This window comes from Brassica oleracea, chromosome C7 (genome assembly GCF_000695525.1).
Source record: "Brassica oleracea var. oleracea cultivar TO1000 chromosome C7, BOL, whole genome shotgun sequence".
In the NCBI taxonomy this organism is placed as follows: Eukaryota; Viridiplantae; Streptophyta; class Magnoliopsida; order Brassicales; family Brassicaceae; genus Brassica; species Brassica oleracea.
Genome location: NC_027754.1, coordinates 41,866,181 through 41,891,217, shown reverse-complemented (window position 1 = coordinate 41,891,217; position 25,037 = coordinate 41,866,181). Strand labels below are relative to the sequence as shown.

The following is a 25,037-nucleotide window of genomic DNA, read 5'->3' as shown; positions in this document are numbered from 1 at the left end:
AAATAAATAAAAAATAAAAAATAAAAAATGTTCTAGCCATACTTCATTTCTCATTATATAAAGAGGGTTACTTCGTGAAACATATTAATTTTGTTTATTACTCTATTATGAAGTGAAAAAATAGACTAAAGTCAAAGCATTTTTACTCCATAATCATTTTTATTCGATTTTGAAGGAAACAATAGAGCTTTACGTTGAATATGCTCTCAACATGTAACAATATATCTGTAAGCTGGTTATTCTTTTGAGAAATAAAAATACAATATAATTTTTTTAATTAATACTTTATAAATTAATATACACTAAAAATCTCTATAAAATAATATAATTTTATAGTCTCAAATTGAGTTTTTTGTTCAATTAGTATATCGATAAATTAATATTTCTATAAATTAATAAAAAAATATAGTTTTGGTGTAGTCCCAACATTATTAATTTATAGAGGTTTAGAAATTATTAGAGGGATTATTAGAGAGATTAGCCCATGTGAAAATTCATTTCGTTCACATGAGAAAGCCCTATACGATTGAAGATTATGGGCTTCCTCGAACTACGAGTCAAGTTTTATTGAGCTTGACCAACAACAAAAAAATGTCTTGTTTAATTACACGTTTATGTCGCTAGGTGTTATTGGTTTATATATTTTGATTGATTTAGAAATCTATATATCATTTATAAATCCAAGTAAAATATACAAATCCGGAAGTTTTCCCCCGGATTTGAGTCTTTGTATTTTTAACTAAAAAATCCTAACACATCCATTCAAATCAATTATAAAATCAAATATATTAGTAAATCCGTACGATTGAATAACACTTGATTTGATACAGAATTTATGAATCATTAAACCAATAACACATGATTTTAATATAGATTTGAAAATCATAGAACCAATAACACTAGATTTAGTTCGGATTTTCAAATCCATTAAAATACAACAACCAATAACCCCTACTTAGATTAACTAGAGGTTTTGTTGTTTATAAAATTTATATATATTTTAAAGTTAAACTTAGATTCCACTAATTATCGGAAAGCAAAAGGCAGCAGTCTTCCCAGATCCTGAGCACAGGCCATCAAATCCCTCTCTGCAAGAAGTATCGGAATGGTGTGACGCTGTACAGGTGTTGGCCTCACGTGCTTACACCTCCTGATGTTGAGATTCATCGCCTCCCCAAGATCAATGTCAGCAAAAGTGTTAACAGGAGGAGGCACGTCTCCTTCACTGGTCTCGATGGGAATATCTTCATAGGCATCAAAATTAATGCCAGTATTCTCCTGAACGGCGGGTTCTAAATCAGCATCATCTCCAAACGGATTAACTTCACGGTCCCATCCTCCACCTCTGTTGTTCCAGCCACCACCACCACCACTTACTCGTCCACCATAACCTTGGTCGGGACGCCCTACATCATTCCTATAGCCACCACCTCCACCAACTCCACCTCCAGGAGTCCATCTAGACGGTTGACCACCATACCCCAGACGATCATTTTGTGGCAAAGGAGAAACAGGCTCAGACTGCCTGTTCCTTAGATGTGGGGGAACATAAGCAGGCTTTGCCCTGGAAGCAGCCTTCTCAAAGTCAGCCACATCTGCCCATGATGCCCTCATAACTGAAAGTTTGTCCTAAATCTAGAAAAAAGCTTGCAACTTTAAATAATCAAAACGATTGCTGCTGCTCCTGTTACTCGTTATCCTTGATAAGAATGAACCTGGCAAATTCCACAAAAGTCTAGTTAGCAGAGAAACGTAATCCAATAGCACATGGGTGATAGTAAGTAAAGGAAGAGGCTTTATCGAAACCCATAAGCTGGAAAGATGAAACCCTCAAAAAATCTCAATCAGATCTATCAAACGACTAAATTAGAAGAGAAGAGAAAGAAGGTGGCTATCTAACTGCTCGAAATAGAGAGATACGTTCGCGGATAAACAAAGGAGAGATGGTCTATGGAGAGAGAGAGAACCTTAGTAATCGGTAGAGAGAATCGAATCGAAAGGAAGAAATCAATTCAACGGTAGTCGTTCACCCAACGGAGAAGCTCGGAGAAGAGAGAGAAAAGGAGATATAGAGACTGTAACGGGGTGAGCAAATGATTTGTTTCAACTAGGATGGCGATCGACAAATTTGCGGAGAAGATTTAGGTTGTGCTGATATGACATATATTTAGAATCTGATTGGCTCGAATTAATTTGCTGATGTGGACATCCTAGGTGTTGAACTTATTTTTTTTTTTAGTATTGTAAGATAAACAATATAATTAAGAAAATGGTGTGAAGTCCAAAATAATATCGTTATCCATTAGAGCAAGCAAGCAAAGCCACCAGTGAGAATAAGCCACCTCCATTGACATAATCCACAAAAGGACTCAATACGAGAGTCGTCACGCAACGCGGTGTAATGACTATTACCTGTTAATTTACGAAAACACCCTTACCACTTAACGAACACACATCCCAAAGATGGACCTGATCTGAGTCTGCAGCTACAGATTGGCGGCACGTTCGTCAAAGGCCCCTCGTGTTCGTCTTATTGGGCTTCTCCTTCTTTCTCCACGTCACTCTCTCTTCCACGCGATTTTATTTCTTCTTCTCCGTTTCTTCATCGAAGACTCAACAGAAGAAGCTGCTCTCGCTTTCGCTCTCGTGGAATTCGATTAAGACGGAGCGGTTCCTCGGCGATGCCTAGTTCTTCTTCTGAGACTCTAACGGCTTCTCGCGTCGACTGTGGCGGCGGAGGTGGAGGCGGAGGCGGCGTCGCTTGCGCTGGAGCTGATAACGCTTCTGTAGCTAATTTCAAGCTGAACGAATCAACCTTCCTTGCTTCTCTCATGCCTAAGAAAGAAATACGCGTGGATCGCTTCCTTGAAGCTCATCCTGAGTACGATGGTCGCGGCGTCGTCATCGCCATCTTTGGTACTTCCTTCTCGTTTGATTGTTTAGTTTTCGTCGCTTGAATTGTTAATCGCTAGAGAGATTGTTTGGTTATGAAGACGCTGCTCTCGTTTGTATTTGTAACTCTGCGAGTAAAATTCTGATTGAGGAGTTGACCAAACGAAATTTGATCTTTGTGTAGATTCTGGTTTTGATCCTTCTGCTGCTGGCTTGCATGTAACATCTGATGGGAAGCCAAAGGTTCTAGACGTCATTGACTGGTATGTTCTATACTGTTCTTTAATCATTCGAATGAAGGTGATTTGATGGTGTTCTTTTCTTTTTATCACTCAGTACTGGAAGTGGGGATATAGATACTTCCACAGTGGTGAAAGCCAATGAAGATGGTCTCATTCGTGGAGCATCAGGTTCGTGATTTAATCTCTGCATGATGGTTTTCTTGCTCTTGTTGGTTTGTTTGTCGTCCATTCTCTAGCTATGACATACGTTGATCATTTCTGATGTATATATAAATTTGTTACAGGGGAACCTTTGGTTGTCAATTCTTCATGGAAAAACCCCACTGGAGAGTGGCGTGTAGGTTGCAAGTTGGTTTACCAGCTATTTACTGATGACTTAACTTCTCGTGTTAAGGTAGCCATTACAGACGTGATCCGTTTTTGGTCTGCTGGATTAGTTATATAATCGGAATATCTTACAACAAAGTTTTTTTGTAACTGATTTGCAATCTTATTGTCTAAGACTTCTATCTGTTTTTCTAATCACACAGAAAGAGAGAAGGAAAATATGGGATGAAAAGAATCAGGAAGAAATTGCAAAGGCTGTAAAGATTCTGTATGATTTCGATCAGGTGATACGGAGATGCTGAATTTGGTTTGCTGTATTGTGAGTGTTGTGAGTCTGACACTGCTATTCATCTTTATCGTGACCTCATTTTAATTCCTGCCTCCAGAAGCATAGCAAGGTGGATGATGCGAAACTGAAGAAGACACGTGAGGACCTCCAAAGCAGAGTTGATTTCCTAAAGAAACAAGCTGATGTAAGTTTAGAGACTTTCCTTTACTAGTTTGCTGGGTATACTTGTTCGCTGTTTTCTTGAATCTGTGCTGTAAATGCATTGTTTTCGTGTAGAAATATGAAGACAAGGGGCCTGTTATTGATGCTGTTGTGTGGCATGATGGAGAAGTATGGAGGGTTGCACTTGATACGCAGAGTCTTGAAGAAGATCCAGATTGCGGGAAACTAGCAGACTTCTCCCCTCTGACAAATTACCGGCACGTCTTCCTTTATATATCTATTTCTTACTGAATATAGAAAGTTTTTGCTTGGAAGTTCTTCAGTTTTACTTTAACTTTCGATGCCAATCTAATATTTAAATCAGAATTGAGCGGAAGTACGGCGTGTTTAGCCGACTAGATGCTTGCTCCTTCGTTACTAACGTGTATGATGAGGGAAAGGTCCTAAGCATTGTAACCGATAGTTCTCCTCATGGCACTCATGTTGCTGGGATAGCTACTGCACACCACCCCGAGGTGCTAACTCATCTATATAAATTATTTATATTGATAATTTGTTGCAGTCAGTTAACTGTTGTTCTATGTGTATGTTAGGAGTACTTGTTAAACGGTGTGGCACCTGGTGCACAGATAATATCTTGTAAAATTGGAGACTCGCGGTTAGGGTCAATGGAGACCGGAACTGGCTTGACTCGGGCATTGATAGCTGCCCTGGAGGTAATAAGTCACTTAAGTGACAATGGTATACCGTTAGCTGAAAATGCATTTGTAACTTCCTAATATTATTATTTGAAGCTTGAACAAAACAAGTGGTAATTATTGCTTGTATGGAATTCATGTCTGTGTACATGTAATTGCTTTGCATTGACAGAGTTATTACGTTTTTTTTTTGTGTATATGCTGACTTCTGTTGTAATGTTACAGCATAATTGTGATCTTGTCAACATGAGCTATGGAGAGGCAACATTACTTCCAGACTATGGACGCTTTGTTGATCTTGTTACTGAAGTACCATCCAAACTCTTGTATTTGTTAGTCAGCACTTAGTTGGTTGTGTTTTATGCTTTTAATCTTACTTTTGTTGACATTCTGGTATGTTTTAGGCTGTGAACAAGAGACGCCTAGTATTTGTAAGTAGTGCTGGCAACAATGGTCCAGCATTGACAACAGTTGGTGCACCTGGTGGAACAACTTCCAGTATCATTGGTGTTGGTGCATATGTTTCTCCTGCAATGGCAGCTGGTGCCCATTCGGTGGTGGAACCTCCCAGTGAGGGGCTTGAGTACACTTGGTAATTTCACATTTTCCCGTTCGTTTGATTTATTCTATTGCCAGTTGTAGCTAGCATGAAATAGTTATTGTTATATTGTAGGTCAAGCCGGGGGCCAACCTCTGATGGGGATCTTGGTGTCTGCATAAGTGCACCTGGTGGGGCTGTTGCTCCTGTTCCTACATGGACGCTTCAAAGACGCATGCTCATGAATGGAACATCGATGTCATCTCCTTCTGCCTGTGGAGCAATTGCGTTACTTTTGAGTGCTATGAAGGTTTCTTCTCCAGCATTATATTTTCCTCTTGGAAATTTTGTTTCTTTTTCCTTTTTATGCAGCGAATGTTTCAGCTGCTGAAACTCTTTCATGCTTCTACAGGCTGAGGGCATCCCAGTTAGCCCGTACAGTGTAAGGAGGGCTCTTGAAAACACATCAACTCCGGTAGGTGATCTACCTGAGGATAAACTGACTACTGGACAAGGGCTAATGCAAGTTGATAAGTAAGGTTCTATAACCTATAATTAATTTGACACGATATTTTATTAGTTCTGATTAATTTTTTTATGGCAGGGCATATGAATACTTGAAACAGTTTAAGGACTGTCCATGCGTATTTTATCAGATAAAGGTCAATCTCTCGGGAAAAACAAGTATGTAAACATTTGTTTTTAAGTTTTCGAGGTAGAAAGTTATTGGAAACTTGCTTGCTGAAACATATCCCACTGTCATTGAAGATAAACAGAACAACTGAATGTGTTGATTTCCATCATATGTTTTGCAAATGCATCTTACTGGTAGTGTCTATATGTAGCTGCTTACCTAAAAGGCCTTCCTGCTTTTGGCTGGGGGAAAGTTACCTCAAAAACTTTCTTTTTTTCGACGAAATATGAACCTTTCTTTAAGAAAATTATGAACTCTATGAACACAGCTCCAACATCACGGGGCATCTACCTGCGGGAGGCTACTACTTGCAGACAATATACAGAGGTGAACTACTGCTATATTACAGGAATATCTTAGTATGCATAGTAATCTGCTCAAATGCATTCTAACTTATATTCTATATAAATAGTCATTATCTTCATACGACATGCCATATTCATCCTTTTGTGGAATAATTTCTTGGATGCCATGTCATGGAGTCCGAAATTTTCCTTCAAAACTTTATCTCCTACGGGATAATATATTTCACTTTCAAACTTTGTTATATATCCTGTCTGTTATGTGAAACAAGCATACTTTTGACATTACAGTGGACGGTACAAGTTGACCCGAAGTTCCATGAAGGTGCAAGTAATTTAAAGGAACTTGTGCCTTTTGAAGAATGCCTTGAGTTGCACTCCACAGATGAAGGAGTTGTACGGGTTCCTGATTATCTACTTCTCACTCATAACGGACGTAGCTTCAAGTTAGTGTTTTCAATCCTATATCTAGCTGCTTGTGTTTCTTGTTTTTTTCTTGCCATGTTATCTCTGTAGTAAGATTCTATCATCTTTTTCAGCGTTGTTGTGGACCCCACAAATCTTGGGGATGGTGTGCACTACTTTGAAGTTTATGGGATTGATTGCAAAGCTCCACAGCGTGGCTCTCTTTTCAGAATCCCAGTGACAATAATAATTCCCAAGACTGTGGCTAATCGACCTCCAGTTATTTCATTTCAACAAATGTCTTTCGTCTCAGGTGATTGTTTGTGATTTTTATAATGTGTGATTTATACAACAAACAAGTCCTCTTAAATGGCTGCCAATTTTTTATGTTGTTTTTTTTTGTTTCTCAATAATTATAACCGCAGGCCACATTGAACGAAGATATATGGAGGTACCACTTGGAGCGACATGGGCTGAGGCTACAATACGAACTTCAGGGTTTGATACTACACGGAGATTTTATATTGATACCCTTCAGGTAGGACACGTTTAAGCAGAATTCACGTCTTTGTTGCTGCTGGTTCTAATCGTTACTTTATTTGCAGCTTTGCCCGTTGCGAAGGCCTATCAAGTGGGAGGACGCAGCAACTTTCGCATCTCCCTCTGCTAAAAGCTTTGCGTTTCGTGTGGTTAGTGGTCAAACGATGGAACTAGCTGTAGCTCAGTTCTGGTCCAGTGGCCTTGGAAGCCGTGAACCAACTATCGTTGACTTTGAGGTAGGAACTGATAATTATATGTGTGTGTGTGTGAGAGAGAGAGAGAGAGAGAGTTTTATTGTCCTTAGTGTTGACATGTGTTAGGTAATGAACTTTTAAGTTATAAGATCTTTTCCCTCCTTATTTTTTCATTCGTGCTGGTGTCCTTACTTTGATTTGAATTCATCATGCTAGTGTATCTTTTGGCCCATTTTTATGCTCTGCTTATTTCTTTCTGCAATTTGGCCCCTTACCAATTTTAGCCTCAATTTAGTTGGGTGTTAGGTATCTGGTTTAGCAATAATCACCCCTGCATATGCATTCTCGTTTAGGAATGGGGTTGGAAACGAATGTAAGGTGAATAGGTACAAAATGTGTTATTGACCAGTCGTCATGTTGTCACACTATACAAAATGTGTTATTGACCAGTCGTCATGTTGTCACACTAATTATTATGAACAAAATTCTATGTTCAAGTAGCTCAGGCCTACTAACTATATTGAGTACATTATGACTTGTTAGACATGAGTTGATGCAAGTTGTGTGTGTATTCGAGATTGAATTCCATGGAACTGGTGTCAATAGTAGTGGTTTTATAAACGAATTTCAGGTGAATAGGTATATAAAATGTGTTATTGACCAGACTTCATACCGTCAGACTAATGTTACGAACTAAGTTTTATGTTCAAGTCGCTCAGGCCTACTAACTGTATCGAGTACATTGTGACTTGTTAAACATGAGTTGATGCAAGTTATGTGTTTTTCTAGATCGAATTCCATGGAATTGGTGTCAATAAAGAAGAATTGATACTTGATGGAAGTGAAGCACCAATAAAAGTTGAAGCTGAAGCACTATTGGCATCTGAAAAACTTGTTCCCGTAGCTGTTCTGAACAAGGTACTTTTATGTGTGGAGATGGTATCTTCTCCTTTTATATATATATATATATATATATTTTGTAGAATTGCTTATGGCTGGTGTTTTGTTTTAAATGAAGATACGAGTTCCATATCAACCTGTTGATGCACAACTCAAGACTCTATCAACTGGGCGCGATAGACTACTGTCGGGCAAACAGATACTAGCATTGACATTAACGTGGGTTATGCTTCTACTTTCTTGGTGTCGTTCGTTGCTTATTTATCTATCAAATTGTTACCGTAAGTTCTTATCTTTTTGTTTCTGCAGCTACAAGTTCAAATTAGAAGATGCAGCTGAAGTGAAACCTTATATACCCTTATTGAACAATCGCATATATGACACTAAATTTGAGTCCCAGTTTTATATGATCTCTGATGCCAACAAGGTACTCTTCAAACTTGCCACCTAAAAGACTGGGTAGTACAAGTATAGACTAGCTGATAAATTCTCATTGGCATTCTATAAACCTGATATGATGAAGTTTATGAATCCCTAGTTCGGTTTTGTCCTGTAAAAACGCGTTTCTGCTTTCTTGTGTAGCAAATTTGGTTATGTCTTACTTTTAGTGTATTTTCTTGCCTTAACATGTTGTCCTGATATTTTCCAGCGTGTATATGCAATGGGTGATGTTTATCCGGAGTCTTCTAAACTCCCTAAGGGAGAATATAAACTTCAGCTGTATCTAAGGTTTGCGCTACATCTTTGATTGTTGCAGTTTGTTTTAAAATTTGAAGAGTTGAGTTTGTACACACAAAATCTCCAGCCAGAACCAAACTCTGTAAAATATATTTCATGGTTGACAACTTTGTTTCACAGTTATGTATTTAGTCTACTATTCTAAAAGCTAATTGCTTTCACCAGGCATGAAAATGTGCAGTTGCTGGAAAAGTTGAAGCAACTCACTGTGTTTATTGAAAGAAATATGGGGGTAAGATTTTGATTATGATGTATTTTCAGGAGAAAAAGATTCCCAAAAAAATCGTGTATTCTGAATTTCTGATGTTAGTGTTTTCATTTTTTAGCAACACTATAATTCTTGACGAGCTGATTTTTAAATCTATCTTGCTGGTGATGTAGGAGGTTCGGCTGAACTTACACTCTGAACCAGATGGTCCAGTCACAGGAAATGGTGCTCTTAAATCCTCTGTTTTAATGCCAGGGTACTCTTTTAGCTCACTTACTAGTTTAAAGTTTTCTGACTACTCTACTGCTACTTTGGTTGTTCTCTTATTGTGTTTCTCACCTTATCTATCACCTGCAGGGTGAAGGAAGCGTTTTATGTGGGCCCACCAACAAAGGATAAGCTACCCAAGGTTTAGTAGATTGTTGACAAGTATAATTAACGTTCCGAAGCATCACATTCCTCTCAAATGTACTACACTTTTGATTTCACCTGCAGAATACTCCCCAAGGATCTGTGTTGGTGGGAGAAATCTCATATGGGAAATTGTCATTTGATGATAAAGAAGGGAAGAATCCCAAGGATAATCCTGCATTTTATCCGATTTCATATGTGGTTCCACCAAATAAGGTATCTAAAAACTACATTTCTTGTCTGGTTTGCCCATAGGCTACTGATACTTGATGCAGTGCAATCTGGCTACAGGGGGTTCATATTTTGTGTTTAGCCTTTATCTATTTTTTTCCTTGTATTCCGTTTTTTTCTAAATTTATGATGTTGTTTTGTTATGTACTCAATAGCCTGAGGAAGACAAGAAGGCAGTTTCTTCTACAAATAGCTGTAAATCTGTATCAGAACGCTTGGAACAAGAGGTATTATTTTCAGAAGCATGTTTCATATCGACTCTTACTGAAATTCATGGTCGAATGTTCTATTATGTAATTGAATCAAGTACTTGTTTTATGAATATCGAGGGGTGGATTTTCTTTTCTACACTATTTCTTACGAATTTCTTGTAATTAGGTTCGTGACACAAAGATCAAATTTCTTGGGAACCTAAAACAAGAAACTGAGGAAGAGCGTTCAGAGTGGAAAAAGTTGTGTGCCTGTCTCAAGGTATGCCAATCTAAAGGCTTTTCTTTCTTTTTTCGTTTTCAAGAATGATTTGTGCCACCAATTTGCGAAGCTTTGAAAAAAGTATCCAAATCCGAAATGATTAACTTGAGCTTATGTTCCTTGGCAGACTGAATACCCAAGCTACACTCCGTTGCTTGCTAAGATCTTGGAAGGTTTGCTATCTCGGTCTGAAGGCGGGGACAAAATCAGCCATCACGAAGAGGTGAAGTTTCAAATGAATTACTAATCTCAATATTGTTGCACTACTTTCTCTACTTATACATTCTTCAAATTGTAAACGCTCAATAATCTCTAGTTTTTTCGGCAGATTATTGATGCTGCAAACGAAGTAGTACGCAGTGTTGACGTAGACGAGTTAGCAAGATTCTTGCTAGACAAAAGTGAACCAGAAGATGAGGAAGCAGAGGTGTGATATCTTATCTATTGCGTTTTATTAACTAGCGACTTCCTTTTATTTACGACTCTAATAACCACCTTACTGTGCTATTGTTGTTCAAATTAGAATTTAAAGAAAAAAATGGAAACGACCCGTGACCAACTAGCCGAAGCACTATACCAGAAAGGGTTAGCCATGGCGAGAATCGAGAATTTGAAGGCAAGACCAAATCTTTGATCTCACTTATTTCATCGTTAAATGTTGATTTATTTATATATCTGACTATAGATAGTTGGTGAATGTGTTAAATGAAAGTAAGAGTGGTGTCATTAGCATGTTGTTAGCTAATTTTGGGCAACTACACACCACTCATTTGTTTGCAGGGTGAGAAGGAAGAAGAAGGAAGTTGCCAAAAGGATAAGTTCGAAGAGAATTTCAAAGAACTGACAAAATGGGTTGACGTGAAATCATCCAAGTTCGGTACGCTCACTGTTCTAAGAGAGAAACGCCTCTCACGACTTGGGAGCGCATTGAAGGTAAACAATTCACACACGTCTATCAAATCTTCAAATGTACCAGGAAAAACTGCAAATGCTTTGATCCAAATGACTCTATAAACTAATTGATTATATGATTTTCAGGTACTTGAGGAGTTGATCCAAAACGAGAACCAGACCGCTAATAAGAAACTGTACGAACTGAAACTGGGTTTACTGGAGGAATTAGGTTGGAGCCACTTGGCTACGTATGAGAAGCAATGGATGCAAGTTCGTTTTCCTACAAGCTTACCTCTCTTTTAGTTGTTATAAATGCTTTTAATAAAGTTATTTTTCGTTCAATAAAAGGCGTTTGTTCTCAAAACCCAAACTACTGTTTCATTTTCTGTATGTTCCTAGTCCAAATATTTATATGTTTCAGTTGTGGATTGATCAATTTAGTTTTGTGTCAACTGTCAACGTTTAATTCCTATATTATCAGATTTTATTTGTATTAATTATATTTTTAAGGTTTTCTATTTTAAAAGTTGGAAAGAAAATATCAGTTGGTTACCAAACATTAAAGTAGCTTTGAAGAAAAAAAAATTGTAAATTCAAAAAGAAAAAGATTGATGTTTAATTGATGAACTAAAATGATCAGTATAGCTCCACATCGTAAACTATTTGAAAACTAAATTTGAATGTCAATTAACAATACTAAACCATTGATCTCCAAATTGTCAAAGATTACTGCATTAATTATTTTAAAATATAACAGTTGCAACCCAATTTGGTCTATAGTCAAGTCAACACTATCATTCATCAATTTAGTCACGAGAATCATAAACGGTTTAACAACTCAAAACAAACACAAAATTCCACAATTTTCGCCATAATTTTCAAAATCAGGTATAGCTATACTCAACAATCAACGGTTTTGAACTTTTGTTTTTGTCATCAATACCAACAACCCCTTTTAAGTTTTTCTAACTTAATGAAAAGAATCTTTTTATAGAGTTCCACATACGTATTCAATATTTCAAATCATACTATTATATTCTCCTTCACCAAACATTACTGGTTTAGTAGTAAATAACCAAACCTTTTCAATTTTTATAATAAAAACAAAAGGTAAGTCTTTTTCCACTATGCCTTACTTGGCAAGGTAGGTATACTCTGTTCATTTCTGAAGAAATTATCCGGATCAACCGCGGTCTTAATCTTGACTAATCGATCAAAGTTGTTACCAAAATACTTCCTTCCATACACCTCTCCTTCCTTGTAACTATTCACCCCGTGATCATTCACACCGATGTCAACATCTCTGTAGTTCAAGTAAGCATTCCTAGGGTTCTTGCTCACAAACCCGGTCATGAAACTGTAAAGCACCTTAGCCTGGTTCAAGTAACCCTTCTCTATCTCCGCAGACGACTCTTTCCAGTTCACAGAGTACTGAATCTTGAAAAGCTTATTCCGGTGAGGGAACGGCGTTGCGTCCTCGGCCACCTCCGCCATTTTCCCACCGTAAGGATTGAAAACAAGCCCTATCTTCCCCAGCTCGATCATCTTCTTGAACAGCGACTCAATCCCATCTCTAGGAATCTCGGACGCAACGTAATCAGACTTCCTCTTGCCGAAGCTAGCGGAATCAAGATCCCGATCAAGAAACACTTTGGGATCGGTTTGGGTAGCGTTCTCATCATTGTCCCACCATATAGCAGACTGAATCCAAGTCATCTCCTTGCAAGCCTCCTTCTTGAGCCCCAGCTCAGGGAAGTCCTTAGCAAGAAGCGAAACGACGTCGTCTGCTCTGCCTAAGAACAGAGCAACCACGGAAGCTCTCACCGTCTTCACCTTATTCCTCGTAGTAGGTTGAATCAGCATCCTCATGAAGAGGTTCCTGTCGGTTTTCGGACCAACGAACTGCCATCTGTGAACCATGTCCACCGCTCCGGCGTCCATATACTGCTCCACTCGGAACACCGTCACGACCGGTGGCACGGGAACGAGCTTGACCTTGTACCCCAAAACGACGCCGAAGCTCCCTCCTCCTCCGCCGGAGATCGCCCAGAAAAGATCCTCACCCATCGCTTTCCTGTCCAAAACACGACCTTTCACGTCGACGATCTTCGCGTCCTCGACGTAGTCCACCGACAAACCGTACTTCCTCACCATGTTACCGTACCCGCCGCCGCTTAAGTGACCGCCGACACCAACCGTCGGACAAACTCCGGCGGGGAAACCATGGACTTTACTCTTCTCCCAGATTTTATAGTAAACTTCTCCGAGAGTAGCTCCGGCGGAGATCCAGGCGGAGTTATCGGCGACGTCGACGGAGACGTCGCGGAGATTCGACATGTCGAGGATGAAAAACGGTTTGTGGGAGATGTACGAGAGACCGTCGTAGTCGTGCCCGCCGCTTCTGATCTTGAAGACGAAGTTTAAGGGCTTCGAGCAGAGGACGGCGGCGCTGACGTGGCTATATGAGCGAGGAGTGACGATGATCGTCGGTTTGGGAGTGGAGGAAGTGTTGAACCTCGCATTTCGGATGTATGCTCGGAGGACGGAGGAGTAGGAAGGGTTTGTCTGAGAGAAGACGTTTTCGGCGATTTGGGCTTGTGGGGATTTAGTCTTGTCGGAAAAGCATTGAACGAAGGATTCGTAGACGGAGGACGAAGAGGGAGGTGCGGCGAGTGAGGAGAAAGGGAGAGAGAATAAGAAGAAGAGGGAGAGAAGGACAGAGACAAAGGTTTGTGTTTTAATCATTGTTGAAATGATTCGTTTGCTTGTTCTTCTTCTCTGTGTTGTTATGTACTTTTATAACAGCGCGACAAGAGTAGGATGTCTGTAACTTTTTCAGTTTTTTAGTAATTATTTTAAGATTAGCTATAATTTTTTATTTGGTATAATATATAATTTTAAAGGAAGAGATTTTTAAATTATTATGTACCTTTTATTATTTATATATCGTTTATCCACAGTCCACTACGCATTTTATAATTTTATTTTGTTTGGGTTATTAGTTTTATACTTCTGTTTAGTCTTGTCGTAGCATTAGTTGGTGTCCGTGACTCTGTAGCAAAGGTTGTTGGGTTTTATGAACTTCACAGGAAACTGGAGACAAAAATAACAGGTTTAAAGAGAAAATTTTGCATATTTGTATATGTAATTTCGCGTCAAAAATGAATGAAAGATATTCTTGTTTGATGATTGTTTTTGACTCATTGTTTAATGATTTTTTTTTAAAGTAAAACTTATTTAATCATATTATTTTTTTCTGAATATAGTTAGCTTTGGAGTAAACTAAAAATTATTAGTTATTGATTTGCATTACTTATTTGGCGAAATCTTATCAAATTAGATTGTTTTCTGTGTCTTCTTATGTTAATATCTCATATGTGTTGATTTCTTTGTAGGGAAAGTTAGATCTTATTTATGTATATCATCTAGGCATGGGCATTCGGGGTCCCAATCGAGTTTCGGTTTTGTCCAATCGGGTCTCGGTTTTTCGGGTTTATCAAAATCAGCCCTATTCGGATTATATAAAAGTTCGGTTCGGGACCGGTTCGGGTTTTATCGGGTTCGGATCGGGGTTAGTAAATCTTCGAAGAACCGATACAACCCGGTGTACTTTCGGGTTTTGGGTTCCAACTGATTCTTCGGTTTTAAAGTACTTGATTTATACCTATTTTGTAACCAAAATATAAGTAAAATCGGTTCTTCGGGTTTAAAGTACTTGATTTGTACATATTTTATAACCAAAACATAAGTAAAATCGATTCAAAAATAAGAAAAAACATCAAACATGATCATTCAAAGTCAAACGAAAGGTAAACGTTGTTATTGATAGAACGAAAACCAATAAATGAAATCATAAAACGAAAAAATTAAGTTCTCATGAAATGAAAATAAATATTCAATGAAAATAAAACCAAAATCTAAAAATTACAAGCCTCAACAGCCACTTTCAACCATCAACCTTCATGTATTAAATAGTTATTGTAGATGTTTAATAATATCTTACATTATTTTGGCTACATATTAGGTACAAGTTCTTTTTGGCAGGGTTCTATCGGATATCCATTTAATTTCGGGTTCGGTTCAGATAATACCCAAAGTCCGAAATATCATAAAACAAGATCCATTCGGTATTTATGTCGGGTTCGGATCGGTTCGGATTCATTTTTATCGGATCGGGTTCGGTTTGGATTTTCGGGTTCGGTTTATTTGCCCAGCCCTAAGATCATCTCACCATTCACAAGAAATGTTTTTTTTGCCTCTCATTCATTCCCATTCCCTTTTTTCAGAAGAATAAAAAACAAAATCATTTCTTGAGAATTTTGAGCATGAAAAACCATTTATTTTTATTCTTGCTATTTTATTCATATACATTCTTTTTCTATCCATTCTTTTTATTCCCAGAAAAATTACCAGTCGGAGCCATTGCGAATTTGTAATAAATCCAAATATTCTTTCCGTCTCCAAAGATAATTTTTTTTTCATTGTTCATACATATATTAAAAAAATTGTATCGCATCATTTTCTATTATCATCAATTTTCAATAAATTAAGAAAATAATAATTTAGTACACTTATTTTTTTGAAATTTAAAATTTACTATTATAAAAACATGATAGTTCTTAACATGGTATTTTGATGTTTTCGTACCTTAAAAACTAATAATATATGAAAATTCTAAAAATTAAAATAAATATGATGAAAATGAAAGATGATGAACGATAAATTTTTCCCTAAACCATGTAGAAATGTAAAATCTATAAATATTTTCAGGAACTACAAATCATGTACACACACACACATTAATCATGTCTTCACATTTTTGAATACTTTTGTTTTTGAAATTATAATTGAACATTTTGAAGAGAATTCACTATCATAATAAGTACATAAATTTTGATCTTAACAAATCAAAGTCTGGTTAACAATACGTCATGGTGTGCTTCGTTTCTAGCACAATACATAATACTCTCAAACTTCATATAACTTCTCAATGGACTGATGCTCTCTGTTCATCTCATTAAAAGATGTCATTGTTAGATAATTCGAAAAACAATCTTAATATTTTACAATACATGTCGCCGATTCCCCAGAGTTGTATGCTATCGGGGTCAAGGTCGACCAATGACATGGCGAGGCGATCAAAGCATTCCTATATCTTCTCTATCCATTACGCCATTACTGGCTGGTTATTTGTCAGGAGAACCACGTGCCATTACCGTGGCTCCTCCGCCATCCCCCGCTTTGGCACCAGTCAAGCGCCATCTCAAATAATTTAGAGGCTTCAAGCAAATTGAATATGTGTTATATGTCATAATGCTATTTTTTTATTTTTAAAATACATAATATTTTATCAAAAAAAATAATACATAATATCATTATTTTACCATGTGTTTAATATTTAGAAAATAATCAATTTATTTTTCTTAAAAGTTTGGTTTTTCTTAATTACTAAAGATATTAAAGCAAATTATCTTAAAATCATGTAGACATTATAAAAACTTTAAGTGGTAAAAATAAAAGGTTCAAATAGCCATTATAATTAGTACTCCCACTCATTCTGTTTTATCAAGTGAATACACGCTGTCATAGCCGGAACAATGCACTTTCAATAAAAAACGCAAAAACTCATTTTTTCATCAAAACCGTAACAAAGCATTTTCCGCAAAAACCGCAAAAACGCACTTTCCGTTTCCGTCGAAAACACACTTTTCTGTCAAAGAAAAAAATACATTTTTCCGCAAAAAAGCAGAAACTCATCCGTTTAATAATTTTTAATATGTTTCTTCACACAGCATTGTACATGATATACTCATTCAGTAAAAACCCACACAGCATTGTACATGATATACTCATTCAGTATTCACTTGATAAAAAAAGCATTGCGTCCTCTTGGTCACTATATAAAATATAAATCATTTACATGATTTTGACCAATTTTGCTGTAGGTCGACGAGAAAACATGATTTTACAGTTTTATTAGAAAATATAATTTCATAATTTTGGTGGTGAAATTTTTTGATTTTACGATTTTGTGAAAAGACTTAAATTTACGGTTTTGACAAGAGAATACGGTTAGACTTGATTTATGAAAACAACCAAATATAGTGTTTATATATAAGAAACAATTAAGTTAGATTTTGTTTATTAAAATTGATTTAGATATATGAGAAAAATAAATAAAACTTGGTTTGTAAATTTGGTATGGTAATTTTTTGTTCATATATTTGTTTTGAGTTTAGAATGGTTATAAATTTTCATTGGTTTGTTTATGGATAATTCATTGTCCATTTTAATCCAATCTATTATACCGAATAATTCATTTTTATTTCTATTAAAATTAGTGATTTGGATTGGATTGAATAGAACCGTAAACTTTTATCCATTTTGCAAATTCTAGCCTTGCCACTAGATGAATATGGTGACTTCGTCGTCCCCAATTGTTGGCGGCGATGTTGTATAGCCGTTACATGGATGTATTGCGATCATGATCATATACAACAGGAAATGGTTGAATAGGCTCTTGATTAGGTCTTACTCTTACTGTCTTACATCGCAGACACTGTCCAAAATCACCGTTAACTACTCCAAACCTAACACTAAGTATTTAACAGTCTACCGGTTTAAGATTTGGTTTGCATCACCACCAGCAATTTTGATATATTACTACTTCTCTCTCAATCTATAGGCACAGAGAAACCATACAATATATTAATATCCAAAACCAATGCATTCTATATTGCTTCACCAAAGTATTACATTATTAACGTTAAACCAATCTTTCATAACAAATGACAAACAATATCTCTTAAGACTTGCGTGGCAAGGTAGGTATACTCTGTTCATTCCTAAAGAAGTTCCTTGGATCAACCTTGGTTTTAATCTTGACTAATCGATCAAAGTTCTTTCCAAAATACATTCTTCCATAAACCTCTCCTTCCTTGTAGCTATTCCTCCCGTGATCGTTCACCCCGATATCGACATCACGGTAGTTCAAGTAAGCACTTCTAGGGCTCTTGCTCACAAACCTAGTCATGAAACTGTGAAGCTCTTTAGCCTCGTTCAAGTAACCCTTCTCTATCTCCGGAGACGACTCTTTCCAGTTCACAGAGTACTGAATCTTGTAAAGCATATTCCGGTGCGGGAACGGCGTTGCGTCCTCCGCAATCTCCGCCATCTTCCCGCCGTAAGGATTGAAAACAAGACCGATCTTTCCTAATTCAATCATCTTCTTGAACAGAGACTCAATCCCATTTCTAGGAATCTCGGTCGCTACGTAATCAGACTTCCTCTTCCCGAAGCTAGAGGAGTCAAGATTCCGATCGAGAAACACTTTAGGATCGGTCTGAGTAGCGTTAACGCGATTGTCCCACCACAAAGCAGACTGAAACCAAGTCATCTCCGTACAGTTCTCCTTCTTCAAAGCCAACTCAGGAAGCTCCTTACTAAGGAGCGAAACGACGTCGTCTGCTTTACCTAAGAACAGAGCAACCACAGTAGCTCTCACCGTCTTCACCTTATTCCTCGTAACCGGTTGAATCAGCATCCTCATGAAGAGGTTCCTGTCGGTTTTCGGACCAACGAACTGCCACTTGTGAACCATGTCCACCGCTCCGCCGGCCATATACTGCTCCACTCGGAACACCGTCACGACAGGTGGCACCGGAACGAGCTTGACCTTGTACCCCAAAACGACGCCGAAGCTGCCTCCTCCTCCGCCGGAGATCGCCCAGAAAAGATCCTCACCCATCGCTTTCCTGTCCAAAACACGACCTTTCACGTCGACGATCTTCGCGTCGATCAAGTGATCGACCGACAAACCGAACTTCCTCAACATGTTACCGTACCCGCCGCCGCTTAAGTGACCGCCGACACCAACCGTCGGACAAACTCCGGCGGGGAAACCATGGACTTTACTCTTCTCCCAGATTTTATAGTAAACTTCTCCGAGAGTAGCTCCGGCGGAGATCCAGGCGGAGTTATCGGCGACGTCGACGGAGACGTCGCGGATGTTCGACATGTCTAGGACGAAAAACGGTTTGTCGGAGATGTACGAGAGACCGTCGTAGTCGTGCCCGCCGCTTCGGATCTTGAAGACGAAGTTTAAGGGCTTCGAGCAGAGGACGGCGGCGCTGACGTGGCTATACGAGCGAGGGGTGACGATGATGGTCGGTTTGGGTGTGGAGGAGGTGTTGAACCGCGCGTTTCGGATGTAAGCGCGGAGGACGGAGGAGTAAGCAGGGTTGGTCGGAGAGAAGACGTTTTTGGCGATTTGGGGTTGTGGTGTTTTCGTTCTCTTGGAGAAGCATTTGAGGAACGAGTTGTAGACGGAGTGCGATGGTTGGGAGAGGGAGGGGAGAGGTAGAGAGAGGAAGAGGAGGAAGAAAACGACGGAGAAGACACAGCTTCGTCGCATTGTGTTAATGAGATTGAGATTCTTCTTGTGTCTCGTATTGTGTTTGTCTTGTGCGTACTTGTCCGGTGTATTTATAACCGATGAGAAAAGATGTTTCGGACAATATTTTAATTTCGTTTAAAAACAAATTGCAATTATTTTATATTAGCATACAGATTTGAAATTAGCAATATATGAAATGTATGAAATGTTTTTGCGTTTAACGCGTTTAAAAAAGTGGCGAGAAGTGGCAAATAAAATAGGATTAAGGAGACTTTCATTCTTTGGTCTAAAACTATGAGTATTCATCACTATTCTAAACTCTTATAAGTCACGACCTCTTGGTTACTATACTTTTGTAATCAAATCCCCTGTATATTATTTGAGAAGCATTACAATTTTTTTTTGTAGCCACATGTCATCACTAGAATGATTCTTAGAATCATTAGAGAAATATGTTGGTCCATCTAATTATATAATAAGCATTTTATTAAACTAACAATAAATTCATCATTAATGTACTTTATTATTTCCTTAAATAAAATTTACGAAATTGCCTAATGTGGCTAAAGTATATATATGGCAATTATTGATTTTGAATAATAAATATTTGATAAAAAATAGTGTATCTTCTATCATATTTGTTTAATTTTAAACTATTAAATAAATTAAACAACCACAATAACCATATAATAAAAATTTAGATTTTTATGTATATGCTATATTTTTGAATTTTTACAAACGGCTATAAATTACTAAAACTGTTAAAAGTCTCACATTCAAATTTTATGATCCATGGTTTAAAATTTTTGTTATGACAAAATACAAATGATTACAAAAATTATATAAGTAAAAAGTCTAATTTAATTAATTATTAAGATTAATATATATATATCGTTTTAAATTAAACTATAAACCATATAAAATACAATATTTTAGTTTCAAAATTTACTTTGAACAGTTTTTTTGATAAAAGTTTTGAACGATCATTGACAACTTTTTTTTTAAATTATAAATTACTAAAACTATTAATCCCACAATGAAAATTTTGTTATCAGTAATTTAAATATTTTTCTATAAAAGATACAAATGATCAAAAAATCTATATGAGTAAAATCATTATTTAATAGACATTAATATTTAAAATATACTAAAATATATTATCTATGTTAGTATCATTTAAATTTAATAACATATCCTATCAAATATAAAAAAAAATATTTTTTGGATTAATAAAATTGATTTATATGTTCGCACCAATTTAATTATATATTTAACAGTTACTGACTTTTAATTATTTAATATATATTTATTATTTCATAATATGTAAAAATATTTAATACATAAAATAATTTATATATATAATGTTGATTCCGCGCAAGGCGCGGATCTTAACCTAGTAAAGTATTATTCACGAACCAATTATCACTTGTTGGTATACAAATACTTTTAGTTTTTTAGGGATAGGCTAAGAATTGTCGTTTGTATTCTTTTTGAAAGTCATTAAACATCAATCAACATGAAATTAAAAAAAATAGACTGAAACGTTGTCAAAAAAGAAAAAGACTAAAACATTAACCAAATTGAACAGGTTACAAATACAGATACCGATAAAATAGAGAGTAGTTTTGTAACAGAAAATGATATTAAAGATGTTCGATACAAAAAAAAAATTATAGAAAGAAACGATTGAGCCGTTAATTTCGTTTAATTTTCCTTGTTTTATTGGTCAACATTTAGTTAATTTCCTTTTCATCGCTGGTTTTAAAGTCTGGTCAACGTCGGTATTGGAATCCTATCGGGATTTGTGGGACTGTGGAGGAGTAAAGAAAAGTTCGAAGAGAAGACTATACACAACGTGCCATTTATAAATGCGATACTATCTCCGTTTCATATAAAATCTCGTTTTAAAGAATTTTTTCGTTACAAAATAAGTGTCATTTTCAATTTTCAATTTTCAATGCAAAATTTATTAATTCTATGCAAAATTTATTTTTCTATTGGTTGAAATATGGTTAGGTGTATAGTTAATAGTATTTTTTTATAGAAAATGTATAAAATTAATTGTTTTCTTAATCCGTGTGCCGAAACCTAAAATAACACTTATAATGAAACAGAAGGAGTATATGTTTATAATATATAACTAGATTTTGATCCGCGCTTTCAAAGCGCAGATTTATTTTCCTTTTTTTTTTCAATTGACAAATATTTAGTAAATGTCATATTTCATATATTTTTATTTTATTTTATAAAAGACTTAAACTTTTTATCTTTTTTTATTGTGTTTCATTTTAAATGACTATTTATGTTTAAAAAATTAAATTTTATTTTTTTAATAAATTAAATTGGTATAACTCTGATAAATTAATTTTATTATGTGGTTAATATTTTTAATAAAAATAATTATATACTTTTAATAAATATTTATACTTTTCAATGAAAAAAATCAATTTTTTTTATGAATGCTTAAATTATATTAAGAAAATAAAAAAAAAATTAAGAATGGTTGAAATTTTTTTTTTTGAATTTGGACTAAATGGCCTAAAGAAAAAAAAATGTGAGAATTAGATCTGATTTCTTAATCGGTTCAAATGACCCAAGAGAGATCTGATGTGGACAGTAGGCTGGATCCAAAAAATATGGCCCAATATAGATGTGTTATTAATATTACTTGATTGCCCTTAATGAAACATTCAATGTTAGTAAAGAAAAGACATGCTAAGATAAAAAAAACAATAGGATCCTGGTTTAATAGTATAGATACGAAAAGTTTTCATCAACTGAAATCATTCATGATCTTTTGCCAAAAAGTTTTTGCTAGTTCGCTTTAATTTCCCACACAATAATAGAATTGAAGGCTCTAAGATCATTTTGTATGTAATTAGTATTATTGTTTTATTTGTCCCTATGTATTGTTCTCTCTGTAGCACTAATAAATATTAAATACCATGTGAAGGATACAAGATATTGAATATGACATTTTGAAATATAAATCAAGAATTTTCATCAACTATCAAAATCAGAAATGAGACGTATTAAGAATTTGTTTGACTATTACTAATATGAATTGCATTACTTAAATTTCGTCTTTTATGTTTCTGACTTTTAAGTCTTCTTCCGTTAACGATTTTAAAAGCTCCAGTGGGCACAGTATATGATTATATTTAGGTCGTACACGATAGAATCCCATTAAGGAAGTACAGATATATAGTTTTTAGGCACACTATACCGTAATTATTTTGTTTTAAAGGAATCTTTATCTCGTTAAATGAGATTAAAATGCATCCTTTGTTGACGAGTCTATGATAATATTTAGGACGTACATGATACAATCCCATTATATTGCAATTTGTAACATAAAACTGAAATATGTACTTCATATGGGGGGACTGGGGCATCCGCATGTTCAGGATTAATCACGTCAAAAACCTAATTAGCCCTTACGGCCTAAAAGCTGTAAAATTAAGAAGTGTCAACCGAAGTTAATACAGAGATATATCATGGAATGTTGTTGTTGAAAAGTTGAAAATGATAGTGTTCTTTTTGTGTGGCTTACATTAAAATACGTGGGTTGGTAGTAATGATGCGGTCGTTCACGAATTCATTCCATGATAACTTGTTTTTATTCGTTTTCCGTTTGCCTCTTTTAAAATGCCTAATATATATATATATATATATATATATATATTAGTAAAATGTAAAGATATTATTATCAATTTTCGTTTTCGATAGAATTACAGAGAATAACACGAAGCAGAAAACAAGAAAAAAACCTAAACAACGATTCAATTTAGAAGCAAGAGCCGGACAAACACATTACCACAACTGCAGTTCCGGTGATCGTCTAATCCGCACCAACGACTTGCCGCAAAAAGATGAACCAAGTTCAACTGAGAGTCGGAACCCGATAATTTTGGCTTCCCCGATGAATCCGCTCTTAAAGATAATGGTCCACCAGAGAAGAGCTCGCCGATAGCGTCAAATCACCTGACCACAAAACAAACAACAACAACAACAGCGACCTAACACAGCTTCAACAACCAAACCGAGCTTTTATTTTGCCCGGATGCGACCTGTACATGGTGCCGATCCGAGGAAAACATGCCGCAACCTCTGTACTCCATAATCTGAGCCCAACCTGCACACAATTGCCGCGCACACCACCACAAGAAACTTAAGTAAGCCCATGTAGTGTTGGGATGTGAACGAAGACCGGACACAAGCTGTGACAGTCAAAGACACGAGAACCATCACACGTCCGTAGCCGTCGAGAACCGACGAACTGAAACTGGAGCTGCTAAAGTCATCGCTTGCACCAGCAAGTATGGAATGAAGAACAAGGCTAATTCCCAACCGAAACCCACTGAAATCGACAACACTACAAGAGGTGCCGACTTCGGATAGAATCAAGCCGGGAAAATAGATCATGAACCGCGAAGAGGAGGTTCGAGGTGAGGAGGAAGAGCACACGGCCACTGAGACGGCATAGACGACCATCTTTTAAACCGCGATCTAGACCTTGCACGAGCCAGCCACTGAGCTTGAGCACCAACCCTGCTGCGTGTTCAAACCCATAACCCGCCGACGTGGTAGAAGGATCCACCAACACACACCACACCCATAGAAAGAGAACCCAAGCTCGACGAAACAACGAGAGCCGAGAAACTTGATCCCGAGCCGAACGACCCCGTGGACCTGTAGCGGCGAACCGCCGTTGACCCGGAGAAGCCACGCCGACCCTCCCACTCGAAGACAGAGGGAAGCTAGACGAGATCGAACCGTGTGATATCTCATGATTTTTATAAGTTTTAGATTCATATTTTAGCTTATTATGATCATTTTAGGTTGCATTTAGGTCTTTGTGTTGTATTTGCATACTCATTTGCATATCATAGGGGTTGGAATGCTTATTTGGAAGTTTGGGGCGAAATTCAAGGGTTATACTGCAAAGTTTGGAAGTTTTGGGTCCACTGTGATGTTAACAAGAACCCAGGGACCAAGGTTGCAAATTCGTAATATTCGCTTGGGCTAAATCGCACATTGGAAACTTTGGGTTTGATTCGCGAGGGCATTTTTGCACATTCCAAAGGCTGGGTCCGTTTTGTAAAGAATCAAAAGGCCAGGGACCTGTCTTGAAAATAATGAAGAAGTCTCCATTGGAGGAGATCGAGAGTTTGGTTTCAACGCGAACGACGGTGAAGCTGATTCCAACCACGGCAAAGCTCGACGACGATGAGACTCGAGCACCTGAGAGCACGGCTTGGACGGAGGAAGCTTGGTCGCGGCTTGGAGGAGACGGTGGCGCAGTCACGGCTTGATCAAGGCGAGGAAGAAGGAGTTCGTGGTGGTTCGCGGTGAAGTGAGACGAGCCGCGACGGAGAGAGATTGGGACACAGCTCGGGAACTCAGCGGGCTCGGACGCGAGTTCAAGGGAGCGAGGTGTTGTGGTCGCTGTATCTCGAACGCAGCTTGGAACGAAGCGTTGGCTGGAGCGAGTGATTGAAGCGAC

At 37.0% G+C, this 25,037-nt stretch overlaps 3 protein-coding genes across 3 annotated transcripts; 1 reads left to right on the top strand and 2 right to left on the bottom strand.

Annotated features, from left to right (window-relative positions):
* Positions 1–2,408: 2,408 nt before the first annotated feature.
* LOC106303335 (tripeptidyl-peptidase 2) lies at positions 2,409–11,634 on the top strand (the record flags this gene model as incomplete). The annotated part of the gene is made up of 34 exons (XM_013739633.1): positions 2,409–2,916; positions 3,077–3,155; positions 3,229–3,302; positions 3,419–3,528; positions 3,665–3,745; positions 3,848–3,934; positions 4,027–4,169; positions 4,277–4,427; positions 4,506–4,628; positions 4,836–4,919; positions 5,015–5,202; positions 5,284–5,458; positions 5,561–5,682; positions 5,753–5,832; positions 6,111–6,169; positions 6,436–6,590; positions 6,684–6,862; positions 6,975–7,087; positions 7,155–7,325; positions 8,073–8,201; positions 8,302–8,402; positions 8,493–8,610; positions 8,833–8,912; positions 9,087–9,153; positions 9,303–9,385; positions 9,487–9,538; positions 9,625–9,756; positions 9,927–9,998; positions 10,150–10,242; positions 10,370–10,465; positions 10,571–10,669; positions 10,766–10,858; positions 11,023–11,175; positions 11,281–11,634. Coding segments are annotated over 34 exons (4,209 nt in total), but the record flags the coding sequence as incomplete, so codon positions are not given.
* Positions 11,635–12,150: 516 nt separating this feature from the next.
* LOC106306539 (reticuline oxidase-like protein) lies at positions 12,151–13,921 on the bottom strand. Its single transcript, XM_013743193.1, has one exon. It carries the CDS (start codon positions 13,879–13,881, stop codon positions 12,262–12,264), a length of 1,620 nt encoding a protein of 539 aa, XP_013598647.1. The 5' UTR covers positions 13,882–13,921; the 3' UTR covers positions 12,151–12,261.
* Positions 13,922–17,844: 3,923 nt separating this feature from the next.
* Positions 17,845–19,592, bottom strand: LOC106306540 (reticuline oxidase-like protein). The gene has a single exon (XM_013743194.1). It carries the CDS (start codon positions 19,547–19,549, stop codon positions 17,942–17,944), a length of 1,608 nt encoding a protein of 535 aa, XP_013598648.1. The 5' UTR covers positions 19,550–19,592; the 3' UTR covers positions 17,845–17,941.
* Between the last annotated feature and the right edge of the window lie 5,445 nt (positions 19,593–25,037).